Raw genomic sequence first — 26616 nt, 5'->3', positions numbered from 1 at the left:
AGCATCCAGCCCCTCATTCTTCCAGTCTTCAGTTCTGGGTACCACCTTCCCATCCACCCCACCTCTGCATCCTTCCAGAACCCTTCAGCTCAGCCACCATGCTGTGCTCAGCTGTGGGCTCCTCGCCTCCCAGGACCTTCTCCCCCATGCAGCTCCCTGCTCCCAAGGCACACCAGGCCCCTGCCAATGCCATGGCCTGCTCACTTCCAAAATCACCAGCCAGCTTCCCACTCTGAATAGGGTGTCCTTGCCATCCAGCTGCTTCCCAGTAGCTCTTCCGCTGCACTGGACCCTGGGCCCCCGTCTTGTCTCTATACACAGCTTAGATTCTCTGATCCTTTATGACAGTCTCTTTTTAGCGAAAAAGCTGTTGTGTCCTTCTGACGCACCTGCCTGGCAGACCTCTTGCCCTGGATTAACCCACCCGTCTCTCCCACAGCACCAGCACCAGGAGCTCTCTCTCCCATGCCCTACAGCAAATACCCCAGACCTCCCCACCACCTCTCACCCGCAGTCCCCTGGCTCTTGGCCCACCAACTCTCTGAGAAGACTGACTCTGCAGACACCCTCTGCTCCCAGCCAACCCACCTAACAAAGCCACACTCCTTTTCTCTGCTGTCCTCCACACCCAGCACTCCCAGCTAAGGCCAGAGCTGCCACCTCTGAGCAGGATCCAGACCCTCCCACTTTCTCTGAAATCTGAAAGCATCCCTTAGCCTTTCCCCCTCCTAAACCCAGAGCTTCATCCTCTCTCTTGACACCTTCCATTGATGACTAAATATTCTAAAGGCCTTTCTTTAAAAAAAAAAAAAAATCCCTTCGATGGAATCCTCATCTCACTGAGCTTGGCCCTGGCCCTTGTCCTGCACAGCTAAACTTCTCATACAAGTTGTCTATATTTACTGTTTACATGTCCTCACCTCACGCTTCTCAGTCTGCCCATGGGACCTGCACAATGACTCTGCACATGAAAACTGCTTATACTGAAGCCCAGAGTAACTTCCCTTTTGCTAAGATGATTGGACACATTTCAACTTTCATCTCACCCAATCCCTCAGAAGTGTTCGAGGTAATTGACTCTCTCCTCCTTTTTATTTAAATTTTATTTAACTTTCTAAAGTTATAATAAATTGCCATGGTTTAAAACTCCCTAAACATAAAAAGATACAGTGAAAAGTATTCTTTCTATCCCTGCCCAGCACCTGCACAGTTCCCATACCACACACACATGCATGGAGGTACATGCATATACAATATGCAAAGCCACTACTAGCTTCCATATATCTTTCCAAGGTTATTTAATCAAATGCAAGCACATAGAAATATACATTCTTATCACCTTTTTGTATAAATGGTAGCACACTGTACTTACTGTTTTACATCTTTTTTAGTAAAGCAATATCAAAATGAATAGTCTTGAATACATCATTTATCATATGTACAGATATATCTGTAGGGCATATTTCCAAAAAAAGAATTGCTGGGTTAAAGGTCAATGTGTTTGTAATTTTTATAGATGTTGTCAATTTACCCTGCCCACAGCAATGTATAAAAGTACCTGTTTCCCCATAAGAACTCCAATCGAGTGTGTTATCAAACCTCTGGATTTTGGTCAATCCAATTGGTAAAAAATGGCTCTCTTATGATTTATCTCATGAATGATTCTTAGCACTTTTCACTTACTTAAGAGCCACTTGTATTTCTTTTTCTGTAAACTATTGGTTCATATCTCCTTCCTTTTTTTCTACCAGGGTTTTGAACTGATCTCTAGCAACTCTTTATGTATAAGGGTGATTAGTTCTTCAACTATGGTGTGAGTTGAAAATATTCTTGCCCAACTTTTGTCTACTGACTTTACTTATGCTGGTTTGTCCATACAAAAGTCATATGTTGATTTTATGTTAATTTTTATATTTATATTAATTTAGTTTTATGTTAATTTATGGTCCAATTTTGAGTCTTTTCTTCTGAGGCTTTGAATAGTAGAAATGCCTTCCCCACACCAAAGTTGTAAAGTATACCTTAAGGTTTGTTTTGCTGGTGCCTTTATGGTTCCCTTGAGTATATTTAAATGTTTAACATTTATCAAATCATTTATTTTTAATTTTTGTGTGGACATAGATGTACATATTTATAGAGTACATCAGACATTTTGATACAGGCATGCAATAATAATTACATCATGGAGAATAGGGTATCCATCCCCTCAAGCATTTATCCTTGTGTTACTAACAACCCAATTATACTCTTTTAGTTATTTTAAAATATGCAATTATTGACTATAGTTACTTTGTTGTACTATCAAATATTAAATCTTATTCATTCTTTCTATTTTGTACATAGTAATCATCCCCGTGTCCCTCTCTGCCCCACTACCCTTCCCAGCCTCTGGTAACCATCCTTCTACTCTCTTATCTCCATGGGTTGTCTTGATTTTTAGACCCCACAAATAAGTGAGAACATGCAATGTTTATCTTTCTGTGCCTGGCTTATTTCACTTAACATGATGATCTCTAGTTCCATCCATGTTGTTGCAAATAGACAGGCTCTCATTCTCTTTTTATGGCTGAATAGTACTCCATTGTGTACAAATACCACATTCTCTTTATCCATTCATCTGTTGATGGACACTTAGGTTTCTTCCAAGTCTTGGCTGTTGTGAACAGTGCTACAACAAACATGGGAGTGCCAACATCTTCAATATACTGATTTCCTTTCTTTGGGGTATATACCCAGCAGTCAGATTGCTGGATCATATGGTAGCTCTATTTTCAGTTTTTTGAGGAACCTCCAAACTGTTCTCTGCAGTAGTTGTACAATTTTACATTCCCACCAAGTGTACGAGGGTTCCCTTTTCTCCATATCCTCACCAGCATTTGTTACTGCCTGTCTTTTGAATATAAGCCATTTTAACTGAGGCAAGATCATATTTCATTGTAGTTATGATTTGCATTTCTCTGATGATCAGTCATAGTGAGCAACTTTTCATGTGCCTGTTTGCCATTGCAGGTCTTCTTTTAAGAAATGTCTATTCAAATTTTTGGCCCATTTTAAATTGGATTATGAGATTTTTTTTCCTATAGAGTCATTTGAGCTCCTTATATATTCTGATTGTTAATCTCATCAGGTAGTTTGCAAATATTTTCTCCCATTCTGTGGGCTGTCTCTTCACTTTGTTGATTGTTTCCTTTGCTATACAGAAGCCTTTTAACTTGATGTGATCCCGTTATCAAGGAACTGTGGATCCGACATCCTTTTCCCGTAGATCCCCTCTCTTTTTCTTGAATTACTCTGCCCTTGGTTTCTAAGACTCCAAGTTCTCCTCCTACTTCTCAAACCACTCCTTCTTAATCTACTTTACAGCCTTCTCCTCCTCCTCTACTTTGCCTTCAAATGTTGGAGCTCAACATCTCAGAGTCATTGATCCTCTGCTCTTCTTATTCTTCCCTCTCTCTCCATAAATCTCCTTCACTCCCAAAGTTTTGACATCATGGGCTGAAGATATCCAAATTTACTTCTCTCATGAGCTCCAGATTTGTACCATCATCTACCTACTTGAACATCTCCACGTGGATGAGCATCTCAAATGTAACACATCCAAGTCTGGCATCATCAAACCTGCATCTCCCAAGGGTTTCCCCAACTCAGAAAATGGTACCACCATGCCTGAAAATGGGCTCTTGGTAGAAGCCTAGGAGTCATCATTTTCCCCTCCATTTCTCTCTCCCTCTATGTCCATCACTGCCCACCAACTTTATCTCCAATGCATCTACTTCTTTCCATCCCCTCTGCTACAGTCTAGATCTTGATCCTTTACTTGGCCTATTACCACACCCTCCCACTTGGTCTCCCTGTATTCATTCTTGTCATTGAGAGCTTTTAATACTGCAAATCTGATATCATTCATGACATTCAGTCTGACTCTAACACACACACACACACACACAAAGTTCTTTCAATAATTCCTGTAAAAATGTGAGCTCTTTGGCAGAAGTGGTATTTAGAGCCAAGAGAATGGAAAACTCCACACACAGCCAGGAAGGCTGTGATGAGGAGGTGACATTTGCAGTGCCCTGAAGGAACAAATAGGCATTTGTTGGTTGAAAAACACTAGGGGATTCCCATCAGAGGAAACAATGCATACAAAAACACCAAGTTGTAAATGAGTGCAAGAGGTGACCAGAGGTTCTTGTGTGACCAAAGCATTATATATGGTAATAAAAACAAGTCATAGCTAGTTTTTCCGAACTCTGGTGCTTTACATACTTTCAATTTAGCTTCCTCTGAAGTACGGCCTGAGATGGGGATGCCTGTGAAAATGACTTGAAGAGGGCTCTCAGAAGAAGGAAGGGAGGCAGGACACGACAGGGGAGGAGCTGAGTAAGGATTTGGCCTCAGCTGGAGTCTGGCTGGATTAGCTGGAGCCCATGAGGAGTTGCAGAGTTGGTCACTCCTTGAGATAAGGATGTTGGTTTCTAGACCTCTCCTTCTATCCTCTCCTGGGTTCACAGTTCCAATTTTCCAAAGAAGGAGTAGCTGTGAATAGTAGCAGCCAACACTCACAGCAGCTGAATGATAAGCGGGACTCTGGGGAGGCAGCAAGAGAATCCACAACACACACACACACACACACCTCATTTACTTCTCATGACACTCTAGGAGGCAGGCACTACTCCTCCCGTTTGATAGGAAGCTACTATCACTTGCATAAGGAAATCTGGCTCATGCTGAGGCATGGAGGAGCTCGAATTTGAATCCAGGTCTGCTGAGTCCCAAGTCCACTACTCCCTTTCCTCCTCACCTCATCCCAAGAAGGAGACTCTTTCTGGGTCACATAATCAGGAAATACCCATTCCTGTAAATCCTGGACAGAGTCTGCTCTCAACAGGAAAGAACTGACCTCTACCAGGTCCTCTACCACCTGGAGCTGCTGATGGGGACACAGCCGTATCTGAGAATTATACCTCATTCTCAGGCCACCCTGGCAAGTCTGGTACAAAAGTAACCCAAGGTCCAAGGAGGGAGAGGGAGTGTGATCATTTGTAAAAGCTAAAGCAGCTATGCGAAAATTTCTGTGGAGACTTGCAAAAACCAAACAATGGAGCATGCATTTGCAGAAAAAACTTCAAGCCCATAGAGCTGCTGTGAAAGTTCTCAAAAAGGGACACAGTCAGCTAATACATACCCTACGGGAGCCTCTGTCTCAGCTGCGGTTTCTAAGTAAAGAAGATGGTATTTCAGGAGAAGTGTTACATTAAAGAGCAGGTTTGTACTATGATTTGAATGTTCTGAGCCAGGCATAGTGACTCATACCTGTAATCCCACCACTTTGGGAGGCCAAGATGGGCAGATCACTTAAGGTCAGGAGTTCAAGACCAGCCTGGCCAACATGGTGAAACCTTGTCTTAAAAATACAAAAAAAAAAAAAAAAAAAAAAATCAGCTGGGTATGGTCATGGGCACTTGTAACCCCAGCTACTCGGGAGGCTGAGGCAGGAGAATCACTTGAACCCAGGAGGTGGAGGTTGCAGTGAGCCAAGATCTGGCCACTGCACTCCAGCCTGGGCGATAGTGAGACTCTGTCTCAAAAAAAAAAAAAAAAAAAAAAAAAAAAGATTGGATGTTCTGGAAGCAAATGTTTTCCAGAAATGGCTTCCCACTGATATTCAGAGCCTTGCATATAACACGTGCCCAATAAACATTTGCTGATTGGGTGAACCTTGTATTTAACTGTATTTACAAAAAATATTTTATTCCATTTAGAGTGTTTATCCTCTGAATCCTCTAGTGGCTGTGAAAGCTTCATTTTACCCAAATGTTGATGTCAATCATTAATCCAGTAGGGTTGGGACAATACAATTTCTGCAGTTGATGAGACAATACATTGTGAAAGGGTGTTCGTGTGTGTGTGTGTGTGTGTGTGTGTGTGTGTGTGTGTGTGTCGTGAGTTCAAGAAGCACTCCAGGGAAAAGAGGAAGGAAATATATAGGACTTTCATCATTAAAGACTAGAAGCCAGTAGGGTCCCACTGAGCTGTAGGGAACTATTGGTACCAGAAAAGTCTACTTTTCAATAAAATCAGCATGAATCATATCCCATATGTTTCCTACATGTGGTAGTTTGTAAAAAGGCCACAATACTTTGCAGCCTTTCCCACCAAGAGATAGAGGCTATTTCCCCATTCCTTGATTCAAGGCTGGTCCTGTGACTGGCTTTGGCCAACAGAATGTGTTGGAAGTAGATGTGTGTTTATTTCAAGCCTGGACCTCAAGAAATCTTGCAACTTCTGCTCTTGCTGCTCTGGGAACCCTTCTCCTACCATGTGAACAACCTGGAGCTAGCCTGCTGGAGGCGGAGAGACCATGTGGAGCACAGGTGACCCTCCCAAACCAACCGGCCCATTGCTGATCTGGCAGCGTATTGCTGCTGCTAAAGTGATCCTAGGCAACGCCAGAAGAACCATACAACTGAACTCAGCTAAACTGCCGACCCACCAAATCATTAACTATATAAACATTTGTTGTTTTAAGCCACTAAGTTTTGAGGTGTTTGTTATGCAGCAAAAACTAACAGATACACTATAAGAAATCTAACTGCAATTGCAAATTTGTTCACATTAAGATTGGCTCATGCCACTGGCTAGATTTAATTAATCTCAGAGAATTTTGATATCTTCTTCATAAAGTCCTAAGTTAGGGAGACCCTCTGGGTCACAGCATAAAAGATTTAGAAGGACCCTCAGGAAGTCCAACCACCTTGTTCCACTGTTAGGAACACTGAAGTTCAGAGAAGAGCAGGGGCTACCATCACGCATTACACAAATATTTTCTGAGTGCTCTCGGTGTTCCAGACACTATGCCCCACTGGGATACATAGCATTGGACCAGAGAGACCAGATCCTTTCCCCATGGTGGTCAGTTTAGGGTGGAAATCAGGCATTAACTAAGTCATCACAAGATAAGTAGACCACAGTGATAAACATCATGAATTAAAAAGACCTGGTGCCATTTTAATGAGAATCATGGAAAGGGGACCTCACGTGGGTTTGGCAGTCACAAAGAGCTCTCTGTAGAAGTGACATTTAGGCTGAGGCAAGTCAGTGGACAAGGCAAGGGAAGCTTGTGGAGCTCTGAGTCTGAGCTTCACAAGTTCGAATGCCAGCTCTAGTGCTCCCTGGCTGAGTCACCTTGATTGAATCAGCCAGCATCCTGGATCTTCAGTTGCATTATCTATAAAATTGACTGAACAATAATGACTACTCATTCTTGAGGCTGTTGTGAAGATTAGCTGAAATAACCATTGAGAAAAAGGTTTTGCAAGCTGCAAAGTGTTGGGGGGAATTGTTGAGGATATGACTTTTAATGGTTTGGGGAGAGTGACATTTATTTGTACCAAGTCTCCTCTCCAAAATACTGTGCTCCCATCTGCCCAGACCTAGAGCAGACACACAGCCCCACTGAGTCCCACTTTCCCTTCTTGGTGGAAGGACATTGCCAATGCTTTCCAGAAGGTTCCAGAACAGAATTCACCATAATATAGTTCTGAAAACCAGGGCTCAATATGTTAACAAAAATACTATCTAAACATTGTGAAAAGGCTCAGATGAGATGCCAGGGCTAACTCTGGTCTGCTGAGATGACATTTCAGTTGATTATGTACAATTAAATGACATCAGTGGATTCTTCCAAAATAACCACTTTCAGGGCCTGGAGTCTTGCCCACCAGTCTCGCATGTTGGTGCATGTCAATGCAATATAAAGGCAGCTTTGCAGCAGCGGCATGATGCTCACACAGGGACAGGCCAGAGAGGGGCATGGTATGGTGGCCCTGGCATGAGCGATCCTGCAGTGGCAGGAGAGGGGGCGCAGCACCCTGCAGCAGAGCTTCCATGCCCCACTAAGACTACAGTATCTTCCTCACTAGTAATGCCCCCTAGGGCCACGGGCCCTTGTCTTACTCGTCTATGGCCTCCATGGGACCTGTCACAGAATAGGGACATAAATATTTGTGAGTTAATAGGCTTCTACTGCCCCAGCTGGAAAATATGTGCCGGGCCTGATGGCTGAGGGGCCACCCAACTTGGACTGCCATAGCCCCCACAATGGTAGAGACAGAGGGTGAGGTCAGCTCCAGGACCGGGGTTGCCCTCCCATTTCCCAAGTTTCTCAGCAACTATAACCCTCCTTGGCTCTCCAATCAGTGTCCTGAGCTGGTCCGACCCAGCAAGCACCACTGCCTTAAGGAACCATCCTCCACGATGCCATGCCTGCAATGAGAACACTCCCTGCTATCACATTCTGCCATTGAGGACCCTCCCTGGGGCTCCCGCCTGCATTGAGGACCCTCCCTGGGGCTCCCGCCTGCAGTGAGGACCCTCCCTCGGGCTCCCGCCTGCAGTGAGGACCCTCCCTGGGGTTCCCGCCTACACTGAGGACCCTCCCTGGGGCTCCCGCCTGCAGTGAGGACCCTCCCTGGGGCTCCTGCCTACACTGAGGACCCTCCCTGGGGCTCCTGCCTACACTGAGGACCCTCCCTGGGGTCCTGCCTGCACTGAGGACCCTCCCTGGGGCCCCAGCCTACACTGAGGACCCTCCCTGGGGCTCCTGCCTGCAGTGAGGACCCTCCCTGGGGCTCCAGCCTACACTGAGGACCCTCCCTGGGGCTCCAGCCTACACTGAGGACCCTCCCTGGGGCTCCAGCCTACACTGAGGACCCTCCCTGGGGCTCCAGCCTACACTGAGGACCCTCCCTAGGGCTCCTGCCTGCACTGAGGACCCTCCCTGGGGCTCCTGCCTACAGTGAGGACCCTCCCTGGGGCCCCAGTCTGCACTGAGGACCCTCCCTAGGGCCCAGCCTACAGTGAGGACCCTCCCTGGGGCTCCTGCCTGCACTGAGGACCGTCCCTGGGGCTCCTGCCTGCAGTGAAGACCCTCCCTGGGGCTCCTGCCTGCAGTGAAGACCGTCCCTGGGGCTCCTGCCTGCAGTGAAGACCCTCCCTGGGGCTCCTGCCTGCAGTGAAGACCCTCCCTGGGGCTCCTGCCTGCAGTGAAGACCCTCCCTGGGGCTCCTGCCTGCAGTGAAGACCCTCCCTGGGGCTCCTGCCTGCAGTGAGGACCCTCCCTGGCATCAATCAGATTCTGCAGGGATGACCTTCCCCAGGGTCCTGACCTGCAGTGAGGACCCTCCCTGATCCCAGCCTGCAGTGAGGACCCTCCCTGATCTCAGCCTGCAGTGAGGACCCGTCCTGGGATCCCAGCCTGCAGTGAGGACCCTCCCTGATCCCAGCCTGCGGTGAGGGCCCACCCTGGCATCAGGTTCTGCAAGGAGACCCTGCCTGGACCCTCAGCCTGCAGCGAGGACCCTCTGTGGCATCACAGTCTATAGTGAGGATGCTCCCAGCTGAGAGAAACATTAATTTTCAGAGACCAGGCTCTCAGTGGAAAATCTGATTCCAACTGGCATCTGTGACCCCCAACGGGCTGGGGTTGGGACAGCCTTGCCCAGGAATGACTCTGCTTCCTTTGCTACCAGCAAGGCCCTCACAGGAAGCCTCTGCTCTCCTCCCTTGTGCCCTGTCCACAACCCTCCCCTGTGGCCTTCAACTCCCAGCGGGCAGGAGAACCATGCATGCCTATGCATGGGTGTGTGCATCCAAACCAGAACATGTCCCCGTGGTTGCTGTGTGGTGGCAAGAGGCAGGCGGCACCAGGGAGCAGCAGGCACCTCAACTCACTGCTGCTGAAAAGCTGCCCCAAGCGTGGGGAGTGTGGGCAATACGTTTCAAGTTTCATCCAGTTCCCAAACCATTTTAAGCCAAGAGTAGCCAGGTAGCTGGTTTACAGAGAACACTGTAGTCCCACTTCGATTGTGCCTTTTAAGGATTTGCTATTTGCTATTCTTGATCATTCAGAAAGAAGACAGCAGCAGGCTGTGCTGGCCCCCACTCTGCACCCCCGACTCCACCCAGGAAGAGCTCGGCTCCAGCCAGCCCAAATCTTAAGTTCAGGAAGGATGGGGCACCCACCTGGCTGGTTGACAGGAGCTCTGGGTTTCCGTCACTCATCCCCACGTAGGCACTGTCACCATCAAACTAGAATAGAGAGAGAGGGAGAAGCAGCTCTGATTAAAATGCTCTCAGGAAGGCACCAGGAGAAGCAGTCCGAGGAAGGCAGGACGAATGCAGGGGACTGTGGGGGCTGCAGAAGCCAAATCAGAGCCCAGGATGCCCAAGGCCCCATTTCAGCAGGGTTACCTCTAGGGTGGAAGGAGCAGCCCCTGTTCCATGGCCCTCAAGTGTTCAGGTTCATGCTGTTAATCACATTTAGAATGAAAACATTTAGAATGAAAACTTTCTGCCCTCTATAACTTATCCATAGACACAGCAGGCTGCCTTGTCAGGTGCTGAGCTGCCCATTCTTGGAAGTATGCAAACACCTCCCTTGACAAAAATGATATCAGGTGATCAGCTAAAGCTGATCCCGTGTGCTGGGGGAGGCCAAGAACACCAGAGCCTTGGGATCATGACAGCCTTCCCCAGACATGCCCTCCAGGTCCTGCCATCCTGAGTGGTTTTGGCCCATCACCTATGCCATCCCAGCCCCTAGGGCCACGCCTGGCTACAGGCAGTGAGGACTCTGGTAGAGACCATGTACAGGAACTACATCCTGTGTGCAAAGAAGGTGCTGAGTCTGGATTCAGGAAGATTTCCCTATAAATCTGCCTAAAAATTCAGGAGCAGGTGCAGGGGAAGAGATGTGGGCTCTGGGACCCCTGTCTCCCTCTTTGCCCTGAAGTGTGATCTCAAGCTGGTGTCTCAACTTCTGAGATTCCTCATCTGTTAAATGAGGGTGATGCCTGTAGGCCCCTCTTCATAGGATGTTGCACTGTAGAGCACTTGACTCAACACATTAACAGGGAGAGCACTTAATTCCAGTTAGTTCCCTTCCTTTGAGCTAGGTGTCTTAGATAGGGTTCCCTAGAAGAAGAGCCTGAGGCAAGGGTTCAGATGCATGTGGTTATTAAGTGCTCCTTAGGAATAACCTGTAAGTGTGGGGGGCAAGCCAGACAGGAGTGGGTGCAGCTAAGCAAGGATGTGGTCTTGGCTGAAGACGTCCTTCAGCCTGTTCTGGTGGGGAGCTCTAGGGCATGAATTGTACTGCAGAGTTAGTTCCAACACGAAGCAAGGGGTGGCTGTTGTAGCCCAGGTAAGGAAGTCATCTGCCATGGGCTGCCCTCAGGGGATAACCTTCTAAGCAAGGTGGCCCCCAATTGGCCAAGGACAATTCTTCAGAGAACTATACTGCCTGTGAGCCATTTGTAGGCAGCTCCTGCTCAAGGCGGGTGGGAGATGTCTGTGCTGGTCAGTAAAGGGTTCTGGGTGGGGCACCAATAGCAAACAGCCATTTTATTTTAATTGAACCATTTATTTATTAGGACATATTCACATGGTTCAAAATTCCAAGAGTACAAAAAGCAACACCACCCCACCTCTCAGCCATCCACTGCCCCTCTCCAGAGGCAATGTCTACCAGCTTTTTTATATCCTTTCAAAGACTGTCTACATATACACATTTTAGAGTCATTTATTCTATTCAGACAGCATGCTATACAGCTTTGCACTTTATTTTTCTCTTAGCAACACATCTTAGAAAATGTTTTACATCAGAACATAATTCTTTCTTCTGTATCCAGTATTCCACAGTATGGATATAACGCATATATTTAACCAGTTGAGCACATGGGTAGTTTCTAGTCTTCTGCTATCCCAATATTGCTCCCATAAATATTTCTGTGCATCCGTCATTGAGCACGGGTGTGCGTTTATCTGTAGGATTCATTTGTGTAATTGCTGGGTCCAACTGTATGTGCATTTGTAATTTAGACAGACATCACCCAGCTGCCCTCACAGAGGCTGCAGAAATCCACACGCCCACAAACATGTGAAATGTCAGTTTACCCAGCCCCCTTCACTCAGAAGCTTTGCTTGACAACTGGCTCAGATGCCAGCCCCAGCCCCTGTGGGCTGAGAGCCCACCACCCTTTCTACCACCACTTTCGATGTCCTCGCCCCGCCTTCCCTTGGTCTTTGTTCCATAGCCCCTATTACCTTCTAGCATTCTCTATATTTACTATATTCACTGCTTACTGTTAGATTCCTCCTACTAAAATGGAGGTTCCCAGGGATCAGGGATCTTTGTCTATCTGTACCTTGATGCCTCCCAAGCTCCTAGAACAGTGCCTGGCACAGAGAAGGTACTCAATAAATGTTTGTTGAATAAATAAATAAAGCCACTACCAGCCACTACCACATTCAGCCACTACCACATTCAGATAGCCTCTGACCAGTTCTATCTTGCCATCTAGGCAGTTGGGTTGATGGTTACACCAAAGAGCCTCCTCAGCACAGGGACAGGGAGAGCCCCTCAGTGACTGCTGGATGATTAAAAGAAAAGGCTGTTCCATGCCTAGAGTTTGGGCACTGACCCCGAATGCAGGACTCCATCCAGCACACTGCACCCAGAGCTTATGCTGCAAGACCCTGCTTAGAGGCTACCTTCTCCAGGAGGCCTGCCATGCTCTCACCTCCTCTGGCTATTCCTCTTACAACACAGACTGTCTCCACATTTGTCACTTGTCCTAGAGTGGAAGCAACATGGAGGCTGGAACTGTGTCCTGGTCATCTCCAAATCTCCCAGAGCCTGGCATTAGGGATGGGGCTATAAATTAGGCAGGGTAGGGGCGCTTTCAGCAAAAGCTCCTGGGTACTTGACTTGATGTGTGACCATGGCCATTGATCATTTTGACAAAAGTAAAACTTTTTTAAAACCACACGTAACTTATAAGTAGACCCTAATAGAAAGAATAACGGGAGATGGAGGAACATTAAGTTTAATGAAGTGTTTGAAACATTTTATAAAGCAATAGTAATCGAACAGTATAGTATAGGAATATACATAAGAAACAGAGGGAAAGATGTCCAAAAAACCTTTGAATGGTCACCATTTATTAAATGCTGGTAAGAACAGAGCCACCGCAAGGCAGGGGCCAGCATCTGCTTCATTCCCCAATAAGCGCAGTAGACAATCAATAAATATTTGGTGACTGAATATTCCTGGCACTGAGCAAAATGCTTTACATAAAAGACCTCATTTAATCCTCACAACAACCCAATGAAGAAAGTATTCTTTTCCCTGCTAAAACCAAGGAAATGGGTAGAGAGAGGATAAGTAGTTGTCCAAGATCACACAGCTGGGGAGGGAATTATCCAGAGAGAGCAGTGGGAATGGCACTGGAGATGGAGGGCAAGGGGGCCTGGTCTCTGATGCGAGTGTGTCAGGGGCAGGCAAGGGGGTGGGCAGTGGATTCCCATGAGGTCACCAGAGACTGTCTTATTCATTCACTCCTTGATTCAACCAATGTCTAGGAAAGAGCTGCCACTTGCTGGAGTAGAGCTTGCTTCTGGCTTTCAAGGAGCACTTGAGAAGTTGGCAGAGGTTCCTGAGGCAGGGCCTGGGTCTCCTCAGTTCAGTCACCCCTGGGCACCTTGCACGGTGCCCTGGAGCCTGCTGGGCTTAGAACCAGCTGCCGAGCAGTGGTGAGCAGAGGCCCTGAAGGGGCAGGGAGGCCTGTTCTCTGCCCACCTCTGCCAGGGTTTCACCACATCAGAGCCCTTGGAGGGCATGAAGGAATCGATGGCGGACACTGAGGGTTCCCAGGCTCCCCCTGGCTTGGCTTCCAGGACTCTAAGGCCTGGGGCTTACCCCCTCAGCCCCTCCTCATCTGGGACCTTTTCTGGGTAAATGAACTTGGAAGCCAAGGGCAGAGGTCACAAAGTCACCTCTGCCCTCAGACACAGCAGGGCTACCTCGTCCTCCACATGTGCACAGACAAGATCAAAAACACCCACATCTACACCCACCACAGTGCATACACTGTGTGAACACAAAGGTACATGATGTACACCGTGTGCACAGCGTGGGAAGCACACACACGCACCACAAACCTATGTTTGTGTGGACCCATGTCACGCAGCACAGTGTTCAACACAGCAGCGTTCAACTCACTCATGTACCATGTCCACAGGTAACACAAACCAACGCACACACAGCACAAGCGTGAGTGTGGCACATGTCAGAGATCCTTTATACAACTGGACACACAATAACCACAGCATGCACACAAGAAAAGCAGGGTGTGCCCAAATTTGTATAAACATTCCACGCATCTGCAGCCATTTAAATATGACTGACATAAATGTGAACACAAACATATACTGCATGTGCATACAGAGACATACAAAGCAAAGATGCACATGAAGTTCAATTCTATGCATATTTCACAGTTTATCAGTTCCTTGGTCAAAAACCTTTCTTTTATACCACACAGCCTTCCCTATGCTTTAAAATGTGAGAAAAAAATGTAGGGAGAAACAACAGCTTAAGAATTTCCATGAACGCCAGGAGAACATCCTCTTACCAGTGACTGGAATAGATTAATTTTCCCCATTTCATATTCTAATTATAATTCCTTTTCCCATTGCCATCTTCAGTCCTCATTACAGCTGGAAGATTGTTCTGCAAAAGCCAGGCCTTCATCTTCTCTTCCCAAGAGTTTTGTCATGGAAATGAGTTTTGGAATCTGAAAGAACCCACATTTTTGCAAATATCGAATGTGTAGGGATAACCCTTTCATGACGGCCACCAGGGACACAGCTTACAGGGGCTTCTAATGATCTGTCTCTCCCCTACCTCTCCTTTCCCTGTGTGGTCCCCTCAGGGAAAAGGGCTCCTTGGCCCCTATTCCAACAGCCACCCCCCAACCTAAGCACACCATGCTTCCCCAAAGGATTTTTTAAGGAAACTTAGCAAATAGGCAGCCAAAGAGAAGAGCCCCGATCTTAGACAGTCAGATCCCAGGTCCATCTGTGCCACGCTGGGCAAATTGCTTAATTGCTTTAAGCCTCAGTTTTCTCATTCTTATGACCACAGAGTCACTGATTCATGACAGGTATAAATAAAATATTTGTGGGGTAAACAGATGTGATAAGTGGGTGGATGAATGGATGGAAAGGAGGAAGGAGTAAAGGATGAGATGGATGGATGGGCAGATGGGTGGATGAATGGATGGGTGGATAGATGATTGATAGATGGGTGATGGATGATCAGCGGGTGATAGACGGGTAATAGACGCAATGGATATATGGGTGAATGAACAGATGGGTGAGAGATTGTACACATTAGCACCGTACAACAGAAATATAATAAAAGTTACAAATGTGATCCACATATGTAATTCTACTTTTCTAGTAGCCACAGTTTTTTATGGGGCACATGAGATGTTTCAACACAGGCATGCGATATGTAATAATCACATCATGGAGAATGGGGTATCTGTCCCCTCAAGCATTTATGCCTTGTGTTACAGACAATCCAATTATACTCTTTTCATTATTTTTAAATGTAGTAGCCACAATTTAAAAATATTAAGACAAAAATTGTAATGCTATATTTTATTCAACTCAACATATTCATAACATGATTTCAACATGTAATGAATATAAAATGATTAATGAATGGTTTATTAATGAGATGGAGGAATGGATGGATGGATGAATAGATGGGTGGTTGGGATGTATGGACGGGATGGCTGGGATGAGAGGGAGGAGTGGATGAATGGATAGGTGAAATGGGATGACTGTGTGAGTGTGAACAGACAAATGTATGGGAAGATATTGGGATGGTGGATGAGATGAACACTGATGGGTGAGATGAGTGTTGGGGATGCACAGATAGATGCCTGTATGTGTGGGTTCCTGGATGGATAAAATGGGTTGAGTGGTTGGGTAGAAATGGATAGGTGCATAGAACTGTGGGTCTGGTATTTCCTTCTCACTCGATTCACACTTTCTCTGGACAATGTCATGGCTACTCATGGTTGCAACATCACCAATTCTCAAATCCTCATCTTTAGCCAAATTACCTCCAGATTCCAATATATAGTTTTCTCCCTGGCTATCTCCCCTATTTGCCCATGAGCACCTCAAATTCAACACCTCCAGCACTGAACTCATAACATGTACATGAACTTTCTGTTTCTCCAGCACTCCCCTGTTAGAAACTGTCACCTTCCACAGTCCCACAGTCAGTACACCTGGGGTGACTCTGGTCTCCCTGCCATCTACATCCCTCTGATCCAATCACCTGCTACATCTTTCTGCTCAGCTTCCTTAAAAGTATGCTGAGTGTGAACACAAAGGTAAACAATGCATGTGGTATGCACAGTGTGGGGGCACACACAGGCACCACAAACCCATCTTGGTGGGTCCATGTCACACAATCCATCTTACACCTTGGCTATCACTAGCGATCTTTGGGCAATCGCTTCACTCCTCAGATCCAAACCCTGCAGAGACTCCACATTACTTAGCCTATATCCAGGACCCTCCAGGACAGCCCCAAGTCTCAGTTCCCGTGGGGTCCTCAGCGTAGTGGGAGCCTCCAGTGCTCTGACTTTTTTTTTTTTTTTTTTTTTTGAGATGGAGTTTTGCTCTGTTGCCCAGGCTGGAGTGCAGTGGCGTGATCTCAGTTCACTGCAACCTCCACCTCCCAAGTTCAAATGATTCTCCTGCCTTAGCCTCCTGAGTAGCTGGGATTACAGGCATGCACCACCATGCCTGGTAAATTTGTATTTTTAGTAGAGATGGAGTTTCACCATGTTGGCCAGGCTGGTCTCAAACTCCTGCTGTCAAGTGACCTGCCTGCCTCAGCCTCCCAAAGTGCTGGGATTATAGGCATGAGCCACCATACCCAGCAAGTGCCCCCACTCTTACACATCGTCCCACCATCAGCCTGGAGCACTCTCCCTTTCTCTATCCATCTCTATCCATCTCTGAAATCCATCTCTTCCTAGCCCCTTCTTTATTTCTGGCTACGAACTCCAACCTTAACACTGTCTTGCTTGCTTTTATAAACCCATATTCTTGGACCTAACCAAAAGCTTCCATCTAAAATCAGCTTTGGACTTAATTCAACTCCTGTGTGCAGTGTAACACAGTGAGTAACAGCACTGATCTGACAACTGGTTCCACTACCTATGAGCTCAGTGACTTTAACTTCACTTTGCCTTCCTTTCCTCACCTATAAAACAACAATTATGGCAGCTACATTGCTACCTCATAAGGTTTTTGGTATCCGTTATCAGACATCAGCTATGAGTTAGCATTATTAAGCATTATGTTACAGATATTAACTATTTTTGACAGGTGCTTAATAAATGTTACCTATTATCATTGTTATGATATACTCAACTCCTATCCCTTTATCAGCCCGCATCTCCCTCAGTCTAGCAGACGACATTGTCTCCTCTGTCACTGAGGAATTGAAGCCATCAGATATTCCCTCAATTCTCCCAACCTTCCCTATGTTATTTACGTCATGCTCATCTCGACTTCCTTTCTGTTAGTCTGAAAAGGTATCTCCCTCCTGTTCAAGGTCAGCCTCTTCACCTTGACCCTGTCCCTCCCACGTCTTCCGCCCATTCACTCCCACTCTTGGTCCTGGGTCTAAGATCTCAATTCAAATGTGCTAAGGCAAAACGAGCCCAAGGCAGTGCTTTTGTTGTATCGTGTACCGGGCACCTATCCTGTACTGAGGAATATGCTCCCAGCCACTGGGGAATCTACAAGTGAATTTTGCCACTGCCCCTTGGGAAATCTATGCAAATAGATCATCACAAAGGCTCTGAAAAGAGATAAAAGCAAAGGTACTTGGAGGCAACAGTTACTGTTCATTGAACGATCTCTTGTGAGTGCTTACTGTGTGCCAGGCAGTGTGCTAGGTGCCAGGCATGCCAGAATGATGACACAGCCCCTGCCTTCAAGGAACCCTCAGTCCTTTGGAGAAGATGACAGCTATGGAGGGAGAATAAAACCTTCCTATTCTCCGAATCTACAAAGGAAAAGATGTTCTTTGACCACAGTCCCAAGCTGCAAACAATGAAACCCCAAACTTAAAAGCTTAAAGCTCATCCTCATTGGTCACTGGGAGCTTTACAGTCCCACCTCTGAAAGTCAAACAATCAATAGTAGTCTCACTCCTAACCGGGCCCTGTACACCAATTCCAGGCCCATCACCACATGGAGAAACATGATGGCACAGTGGATACATGTCCACCATGGGGACAGCCAGCCAGTCTCAGAACCTCCTGCTCTGAAAGTCCTCCTATCCCAGGACTCCACGCTTCCCCAAACCCTGAAAAGATCAGCTCTTGCTTGATTTGGGGAGACTACCTTTGCAAAGTATACCAATGAATTCAGCTTCTTGCTTTTGGTATTGAATGATGCCCTCTTCTTTGGCACATGTGACAAAGGCCAGGATAAGGTTAGCTAAGCGGAGCAGAAGCCAGGCAGAGGGTCCTCCCACAGAAGCATCCTGAAAAAGTGACTTGGAGGCTCCATGATGTAGGAAGCACAGGAGGTGACCAGGCAAGGAGCAGGGAATATGACATCCAAGGCTGCTGTGAGCACTGGCCAGAAAGCACCTACTGTATACCAGCCCTTGTCCCAGAGCTGTGCCCAGCCATCTCACTGGAACCCCCTAGAAATCCCAAGGCTTCCATGAGCAGCCCCACTATCGAGATGAGCAAAGTGAGGCTCAGAGTAGTTGGGAGCTTGTCCAAAGCCACCCAGGAAGTCTGAACTTGGCCTTGACCCCAGGTACCAAAGCAGCAGCTGTTCTGTAGAAGCTGTTGCTCCTCCCCTCCGCACAGAGACACAGATCAAAGACCAGGGATGCACAGCCATCAGCCTAGCCAGTCACAGGCACTGACAGCTGCGCCTCGTGAGATCTAAAGAGGAAACAATCAAAGCAGCACACACTGCTCCCGCCTGCCCCACATCGGGCTGTGAGAACGCTCATTCTGCACAGATAAAACACAGCTCTAAAGAGAGAGGCAGCTGCAACCTAGGTCCTGCCGAGAGTGCGGTTTTATGTGGAAGTCTCATGGGGAAATACACATCGGGGCCAGGAAGATGCTGGGGGAGGGGTGCAGGCAAAGAGGCCGGCACAGATGGAAGAGGAACAGGAATAGAGCACGGCATGGGAAGCCTCAGTCTCACTCTGAACCGGGCCCTGTACACCAATTCCAGGCCCATCACCACACGGAGAAACATGATGGCACAGTGGATACAAACACAGGCCCTGGTCTGGCTGCCAGGGTTCAAATCCCAGGCTTGTTGCTTTCAAGCTGTTGGGTTTTTTAACTACATTACTGTGTCTCAGTTTTCTCATCTGCAAAATGGGTATGACTGTCATTTGAATTAACTATACAGAAAGTGCTTAGAACATTGCCTACCTAGAGAAGGCACTCAGTCATTGTTAGCTATTTCGTATTATTGAATCCTCCTAAGAATGCTGCCAGTTGCTATAACTACCTCTCTTCTGTAGATGAAGAAACTGAGTGGGGCTTTGTGCAAATCTCTGAGGTCTTAATCATGGAAAAGACCCTTGATGCCTGTACCCACTGTATGTAATTTGAAATAAAATTTGCAAATTAAAGTCTTTGTAAGAAAGTCCAACTGCGAGGGCCGATTTTTCCCAACAACGACGACTCTCATGCTTTGTTCCTAAGATATCAGATATTCATCTTTTTTCAGACATGTTTTTCTCCTGATTGGTGCGCCTGCTTTGCTGGGTACGACGCACATTTGTATTCTGCCTGGTGATAAATCCTCCCCTATGACGGAGGCCCAGAAAGTTTAAGGGATCTGCCTAAGACCACACAGCCAAGACTTGCCGGAGCTGAGTCTGAAGTCCAGGCTACTGGCTCCTAAGAGTACACCCTGGCTTCCCACCCCTACTGCGTGCAAGCCACGTGAACCAGAGAAGGTGACCTCATGACTATGGGCCTGGGACCTTAACTATCAGAAGCAGGGACAACGCTTTGGGCACTGCCTGCCACAGGAGCTGGGAATGTCCCTTGTAAGCAAGCTCAGAGCTTTGAGCCCCTGCAGAACCCTTGTCTCCACCACCAACGAGAGTTGGCTTGGACAGCGCCACCTATTTCAGTCAATAAAAGACATGGAGGGGTAGTGTAAAAATGGCAGTGATCACTATAGCACCACAGGTAAGGGCTGCCAGGCACCTGGGCTCCTCTGGGAGGTGGGAATCATTGCCCCCTCGCACCTGGCTCTAGCTGTGCTCTTTCTAGACCTCCACCATCTAGAACGGTGGCCGCTTACCACATGTGGCTTCTGAGCACTTGAGTCGTGGCTAGTCCAAACTGAGATGTGGGTAAGTGTAAAGTCCACACTGAATCTCAAAGACTTCAGAGCAAGGATGATGATAATGACAACAAAAAGGAATGTAAACTACCTTGTCAATATTGGTATATTGATGATGTATTGGAATAATATTAATATTTGGGATATACTGGGTTAACTAAAATATTAAAATTAATGTCACCTGTTTCTTTTCACTTTTTCTGAACATGGCTATTAGAAAATTTAAAATCATGTATATGGCCTGCATTGTATTTCTACTGGATGGTGCTGGTCTAGACGCTGCCCTAGTCATTGTCTGCTCCTGACCCAGAACCCCAGAGACGGAAGAGTTGACATCAGCAGTAGCCAAATCCATTTCTCTGTGATAGATATGGGAGAAATGGGGTTTGCAGAGGGAGAGTGACGTGCTGAAGGCAAGAGTCTGGTAACGAGGCATTCATTCATCCAACAAATGCTAACTCATGCCTTACTGTGTATGCTCTGGGTACTGGGAAACAGCAGAGAACAAAGTAGAGGGCCACATCCCAGTCTAGGGCTCTGCCCTGAAGCCAGTTTGCAGGCCGGGGGTGAACATGGTGATGACGCAGGAATCTCTCCCCAGCCATGGGATCCTGGGGACCTGGGCAGCTGGACTCCGCACCAGTCCCTCAGCCCCTCACAGTCGGCTGGATGACAGATCTCACAAGCTGCGGGCAGGAACTCCAGCTCCAACCTAGGGCAGATCTGTCCCCAGGACCACCAGTGAGTCCCATCCCAGTACACTCACCAGCTGCAGCTGCCCAGAGGGCCTGGCCTGATGGGCAGGGCAGCCCCCTAGCATAGATAGCATGGAGGCCTGGCAGGCCTGTATTTCTTCCTTCCCTGGTACTGCCACTGGTAGCTCACACACCGTCTGCATTACTGCAGATTTATGGCAAAAATTATCCTCTCTCTCAGCTCCATTTAAAGCCATTTGGAGCTCTCTCCCATCCCCGATTGTAAATCTAATTGCACATTCCAAACAGACAAGCGCTCATTAAGCTTTAATTATGCACATGTTGTTTTCAACAAACATTTTCATTTGGCGCTATGAGGGGGAATGGTTCAAAGAGGGCTGCAGACACTGCCTGGGGCTGGCGGGAGCTGGACTGGGAAGTGGGTCAAGGTGTAATGAGATGAGGCCATCCAAGGGGCAGGGCCAGGACCTCATCTGATTGGGCTCACGACTGTGAGGCCTTTCCCTGGGCTTCTGCTGTGGGGGATGCCAACGTACACGCTCTCAGCTGGTCTCACCAGCACTCCCTAAGTCCCCGGAGTCTCACTGAAGCCAGGCCCATGGACCTCTCCAGTGATAAGAGGGAAGACAGGGACCCACGGTCTGGCTCAGAAGGACAAAATCCCCAACCAAGAGCCAGTTTCATCAGAGCCTGTGGGCTTGTCCCTGCTCCCAGTCGCCCGCCCCAGTGCAGCTGGAGGCCCCTTCTTCAGCACCATCTTCCCTTCCCTCATTCATTCACTCATTTATTCCACAACCATTGACTGAGCACCAACTGGCTCAGGCAGTGCAGGGTCAGTGGGGACTGTGATGGGTAAGGCCTCTGCGTGGCTCTCCCCAAGTCACTCTCCATCGAGTCCCATTCCCTCCACTGGGGAAAAGTTTTAATTCTTGGCCACAGCATTCACTTGAGCCTCTGCCACCTGCCAGCCCGACGGTCCAGGCTCCCTCCCACCCGTCACGCGCCCGTCCCCTCTTCTGCCTTTCCAAGCTCCCTGCCCAGACCACACTCTCCCGCACGCCTCGTCCAGGCCTCTGCGGCAGCTGTGTCTCCCCCTGAAACTCCCTGCTTTCTCTCTTCCACACTGTTCATGCCCATTCAACTCCCATGCTGTTCCCCTTCCAGAAGCCACTGCTGATTCCCACTCCCGGGCTGGCCTGGCCACCCCTCTGCCATGGGGGCACCCCGTAAAACATGTGTTGGACCCTAGCACCACAATATCACAACAGCCGCACGTCTGACTCTTAAGACCAGCCTGCTCACTACATCCCGAGACACCATCACCTTCAGAGATGGAAAGGAAAGGCACCACTCACTGTGTGTCCTTGAAAAAGGCCTCCCCCTTTCTAGGCCTCAGTTTCCTCACTTGTACCTGGAAGGGTTGAACGGGTGATGCCCTCTGGGCCCCTGGGCTGTTCCATCGGTTTTAAGTTTTATGATCTGCCCAGGAGCTAGGCCACATTCTTCCCACCAGGAGCCATGGAGGTGACCAAGGCATGCTGACAGTGCCACACAGAGGGCGGAGACAGGCGTGGTGGAGAACCCAAGGCCACTCCTCAAAAAGCTTCCAAAAATACAAGCAAGTGAAATCAGCATGTGCTTTAAAATGGAAATCAGATTCCATTCAGTGTCTGGATAGCTACCTGTTGTTTCAGGTACCGAACAGACTCTGAGGGTGAAATCTACAGACAAGAAATGTACTGGGAAGTGCTATAAGAGAGTGGGGGAGCAGGCCAGGCCAGAGGGACAAGCCAAACTGTGATGCAGTCACAACAGAGGCCTCCACCTGTCCCAAGGGGAGCTCTGGAACTGGGATGGCCCAGCAGAGGTGTCCCAGTTTGAGGCAGGGAGCTAAGCACCGTGTATCCCCACATGGGATGGCCATTGGATCCAGGATGCCCAGGGGGCAAGTGTTGATGACCTTGGCCAAAGCTTCCTCTTTCCACCAAAGACACCATGGAGCTGCCCAGAGAGAGGCTCAGCTGATAGGGGCGGCAGCTAGCACTCTAAGCAGCAGATAGAATGTGTGCCTGGATCTAAGGAGGGACTAGGGTGATACACAACAGCATCCACTATGGCTACGATCGTTTATTCCTTAGAACGAATGTGTGCAGTGTTTACATCACACTGATGACAAACCAGGCACTCTTAATTGAATGACAAATATCTATTCCTGTAATCCTCACAACCACCTCGCGAGGTAAGTTACTGAGGCTCCCATTGTACAGATAAGGAGACTGAGGCGAGGGAGGTTATGTAGCTTGCCCAAGGCCACACAGCTAGGAAGGGGTGGAGTGAGGATTCAAATCCAGGAAGTTCAACTCCAGAGCCTACACTGTAATGAGAAGGCTGTGCTGCTGCCAGGTCTTGCCCCGTTACCTCCCGAAACATGCAGCTGCCCAGCTCCCGGCTCTCCCCAGAGGCTGGGCTGCGGTCAGCGGTCTAGAGCCTCAGGTTGCCCTGCGCTGCCAATATTTGTATTTGACAATTATCTATCATCCAAGCGGTTGGGAACAAGTCCCAAAACTGATTCTTGCCAAAGACCATTAACTAAAAGCCGCGTGAGCGTACGTCGGTGGCACTGTGGTGTGGGGGGAGCGAGTATGCCTGAGACACTGAGCAGCAGATGATGTGGAAGATATTTTTCTCCCCAGCACTACAAAACAAGCCCTCAATCACGCCACAAAGGGCTCGTGTTGTCGGAAGGGAAATATGTCAACGACAGCGTTCGCTCTTAGAGCAGTTCAAAAAGAAGAAGAAAAGAAATCTTTGAAATTGTAATTTGACCTAGAAATGTTTTTCTAGGTCATCTGAACTTGGCACTTATGCCTCTAACCCCAAACCTAACACAGACAAAGTGCCAGGTTCACTTCCTTCTATCAGTACCAGATAACACAGGAAACGGTATTGGTAAACACTGCTGGTGTATTTTTAAGTGCCGTCTCAACATCGGCCTCTGGACTGGGAGCTGTGAGAACACTGGTGAAGCACAGCTCTGGAAGCGGGCAGATCTAGGTTCAAGTCCAGGCTCTGCACTTAGCTGCTGCATGGCAGTGGGCAGGGATCTTACCTCTCTCATCCTCAGATTCCTCCACTGGAGAACAGGAATGGAACGAGCAGGGTTTTGCAAGCTACCTAGCAGTGTGCAGAGAAAGGCTAGCTCCCTGCTTTCACCCCAGTTGCCTTCCCAGGCAGAGAGCCACCCCTCTGTTCTTGACTGCTGAACCCCTCTGATCCAGATCTGGGCTGTCTCCTGGAGACCCAGGAGGGCAGTGGGGGGCTCTGTCCTAAGAGGCCTTTTCTCTCCCAGAAATCAGAAAACTGCACTCGAAGGCATAGCATGTGCCAATGAGTTATTCTAATTCATCTTTACTATGGACCCTCTAAGATAAATAATGAGGCCTCAGGGCTGGGAGGGTTTTAACCCTCTGGCTTCTGCAAATCCCACTGGGGAAACCAAGGCCAGAGCAGATAGATGGCCCACCGTTATTGGCAACAGCATGTCCAGAGTTACAACCGCCAAATTGTTGGGTCCTCTAAGCCTGCACCTCCAGAAGCAGCCAGATTTAGCCCAGTTACTGTCAAAAGTCCAACGGCACAGTGAACATTCCTGTCTTCCCCAAGCCCTGACCTCAGCACCTACAATGTACGTGGCCACATGCCAGGTGCGGAGGGGCATTAGGGACCTAGAACCAATTCCCAGGGAAGCTCAGATCCATAGGGAAAATGGGTATCTGCACGATGACACCCGGAGGGGTGATAAAGCACTAAGGTGGAGATACGCCAGATGAGAGCAGTCGGTACGTACCTGTGAGGCAGTGAGTCCAGAGTGAGCAAAGGCTAGGCAGCCAGGTGTGGAGAAAACCAGTGTGTGTGCTGGGGAGGGGGGAGAAGGGGTGTCTAGAAGTCACTGAGGTGGGCTACAGTACAGAATGGGAGAGAGAAAATCAACATCCACTAAAGAAAACAAGTGCGTGTTTAAAGCAATATTCTTAAAGAGCAGCGGAAGGATGCCCAATCTGGCCAGACAGTGAAACATTCCATGAAGCCACAATTAAAGCAGTGTGGCAGTAACAGAAAACAAGAATTTTAAATCAATGAAACAGAAGGAAAAGTACAATGTTGGACCCAGTCAGGTACGGAAACGTATCAAGATTAAGGAGGACATTTACTTTATGCCAGGTAACGTGTGATGTGCTTTACACAAGATCTTCTGCTCAATCTTTACAACGATCCTAGGAGGCAGATATCATCATCCTGTTTTATAGAGGAAAAAACAAGCTCAATCTAAGCAATGTGCTCATAGCTCAAAGTGGCAAGGCCAAAATCTTAATTCTGCTAAAGCTCATGCTTATAAGAGCTACTCTATTTTGTCTGGCCTTTTGCAAACAAAGAGACAAGGACTAATTATTTAATAAACAGAATGGGGACAAGAGGGTTATCCTGTTCCTATTTAGGAACACTGAACTAGATATCCACAGAAAGACACCCACCAAAATGCACTCCACACAGATTAAAGAGTTAAGCATAAAAAGTCATGCTACAGGGAAACAATCAGAAAACAGAACAGAATGTTTATCAGATCTGTGGAGGCAGGATAACTTCTTCAGTCCTCAAAGCAATCACAGAGGAAGAGAGATTGACAGATTCAAATATATATGCATTAATATCTTCTGTGGAAGAAAACATAATAAAACCAAAATGAAAAGGACATCAGACTAAGAAAATATCAGCGCCAACTCTAAGACAGTTAATATATACAAGGTGGAAATAGCTCAGTCAAATTAAACAGAAAACAAGATGCCAATAGACAAAAAGACATGGGATTCAAACAAAAGTCACGCAAGAAGTGTTATCTTAAGAAACAAATATGGAAGGGAAAAAGGGACACCTGATTCAATGGCAAGTGGGGAAATGCACACACAACAAACTTACTGCAATGCAACTGGGATATTTCATACCACTGCTGACACGGGAAACAGGTTCCAGCTTAACGGAAGACAATATGGCGGCCACTCTTAGGCAGACACAGCCAGCCAGAGGCAGGGGACGAGGACTCGAGGGCTTAAACCAGTCTTGCTTAAAACAGTCTTTTACTCTGAGTGCTGGGGATGGTAAAGTGATATACAGAAAACACAGTTTTTTGGTTTTTGTTGTTCTTTTTGAGACAGATCCTTACTCTCACCCAGGCTGGAGTGGAGTGGCATGGTCTCAGCTCACTGCAACCTCGGCCTCCCGGGTTCAAGCGATTCTCCTGCCTCAGCCTCCCGAGTAGCTGGGATTACAGGCGTGCGCCACCATGCCCGGCTAATTTTTGTATCTTTAGTAGAGATGGGGTTTCATCATGTTGGCCAGGCTGGTCTCGAACTCCTGACCTCAGGTGATCCGCCCACCTCAGCCTCCCAAAGTGCTGGGATTGATTACAGGCGTGAGCCACTGCAACTGGTGGACAGAGTCTTTGTCCTGGAACTCATGGTCTAGGGAAGAGGACAGGATCAGGAATCAGAATATGGGTGGGTGATAAGTTGATGGGAAGCCAGGTTCGTGGGGCCTAGACAAGGGCCTTGTAAAAGGACTTCATGGA

The 26616-nt window shown here is 47.7% G+C and overlaps 1 protein-coding gene across 5 annotated transcripts in view; it reads right to left on the bottom strand.

The window, feature by feature from the left end:
• TOX2 (TOX high mobility group box family member 2) overlaps positions 1 to 26616 on the bottom strand; it is a 157131-nt gene that overhangs the window by 89694 nt on the left and 40821 nt on the right. For all 5 annotated transcript variants that reach the window (XM_015148957.3, XM_028828435.2, XM_028828439.2 and 2 more), the window contains exon 2: positions 10024 to 10089. In XM_015148957.3, coding sequence (XP_015004443.3) covers positions 10024 to 10089 — 66 coding nt within the window. The remainder of the gene's footprint in view (positions 1 to 10023; positions 10090 to 26616) is intronic.

This window comes from Macaca mulatta, chromosome 10 (genome assembly GCF_049350105.2).
Source record: "Macaca mulatta isolate MMU2019108-1 chromosome 10, T2T-MMU8v2.0, whole genome shotgun sequence".
In the NCBI taxonomy this organism is placed as follows: Eukaryota; Metazoa; Chordata; class Mammalia; order Primates; family Cercopithecidae; genus Macaca; species Macaca mulatta.
This window is presented reverse-complemented; position numbering and strand designations above follow the sequence as displayed.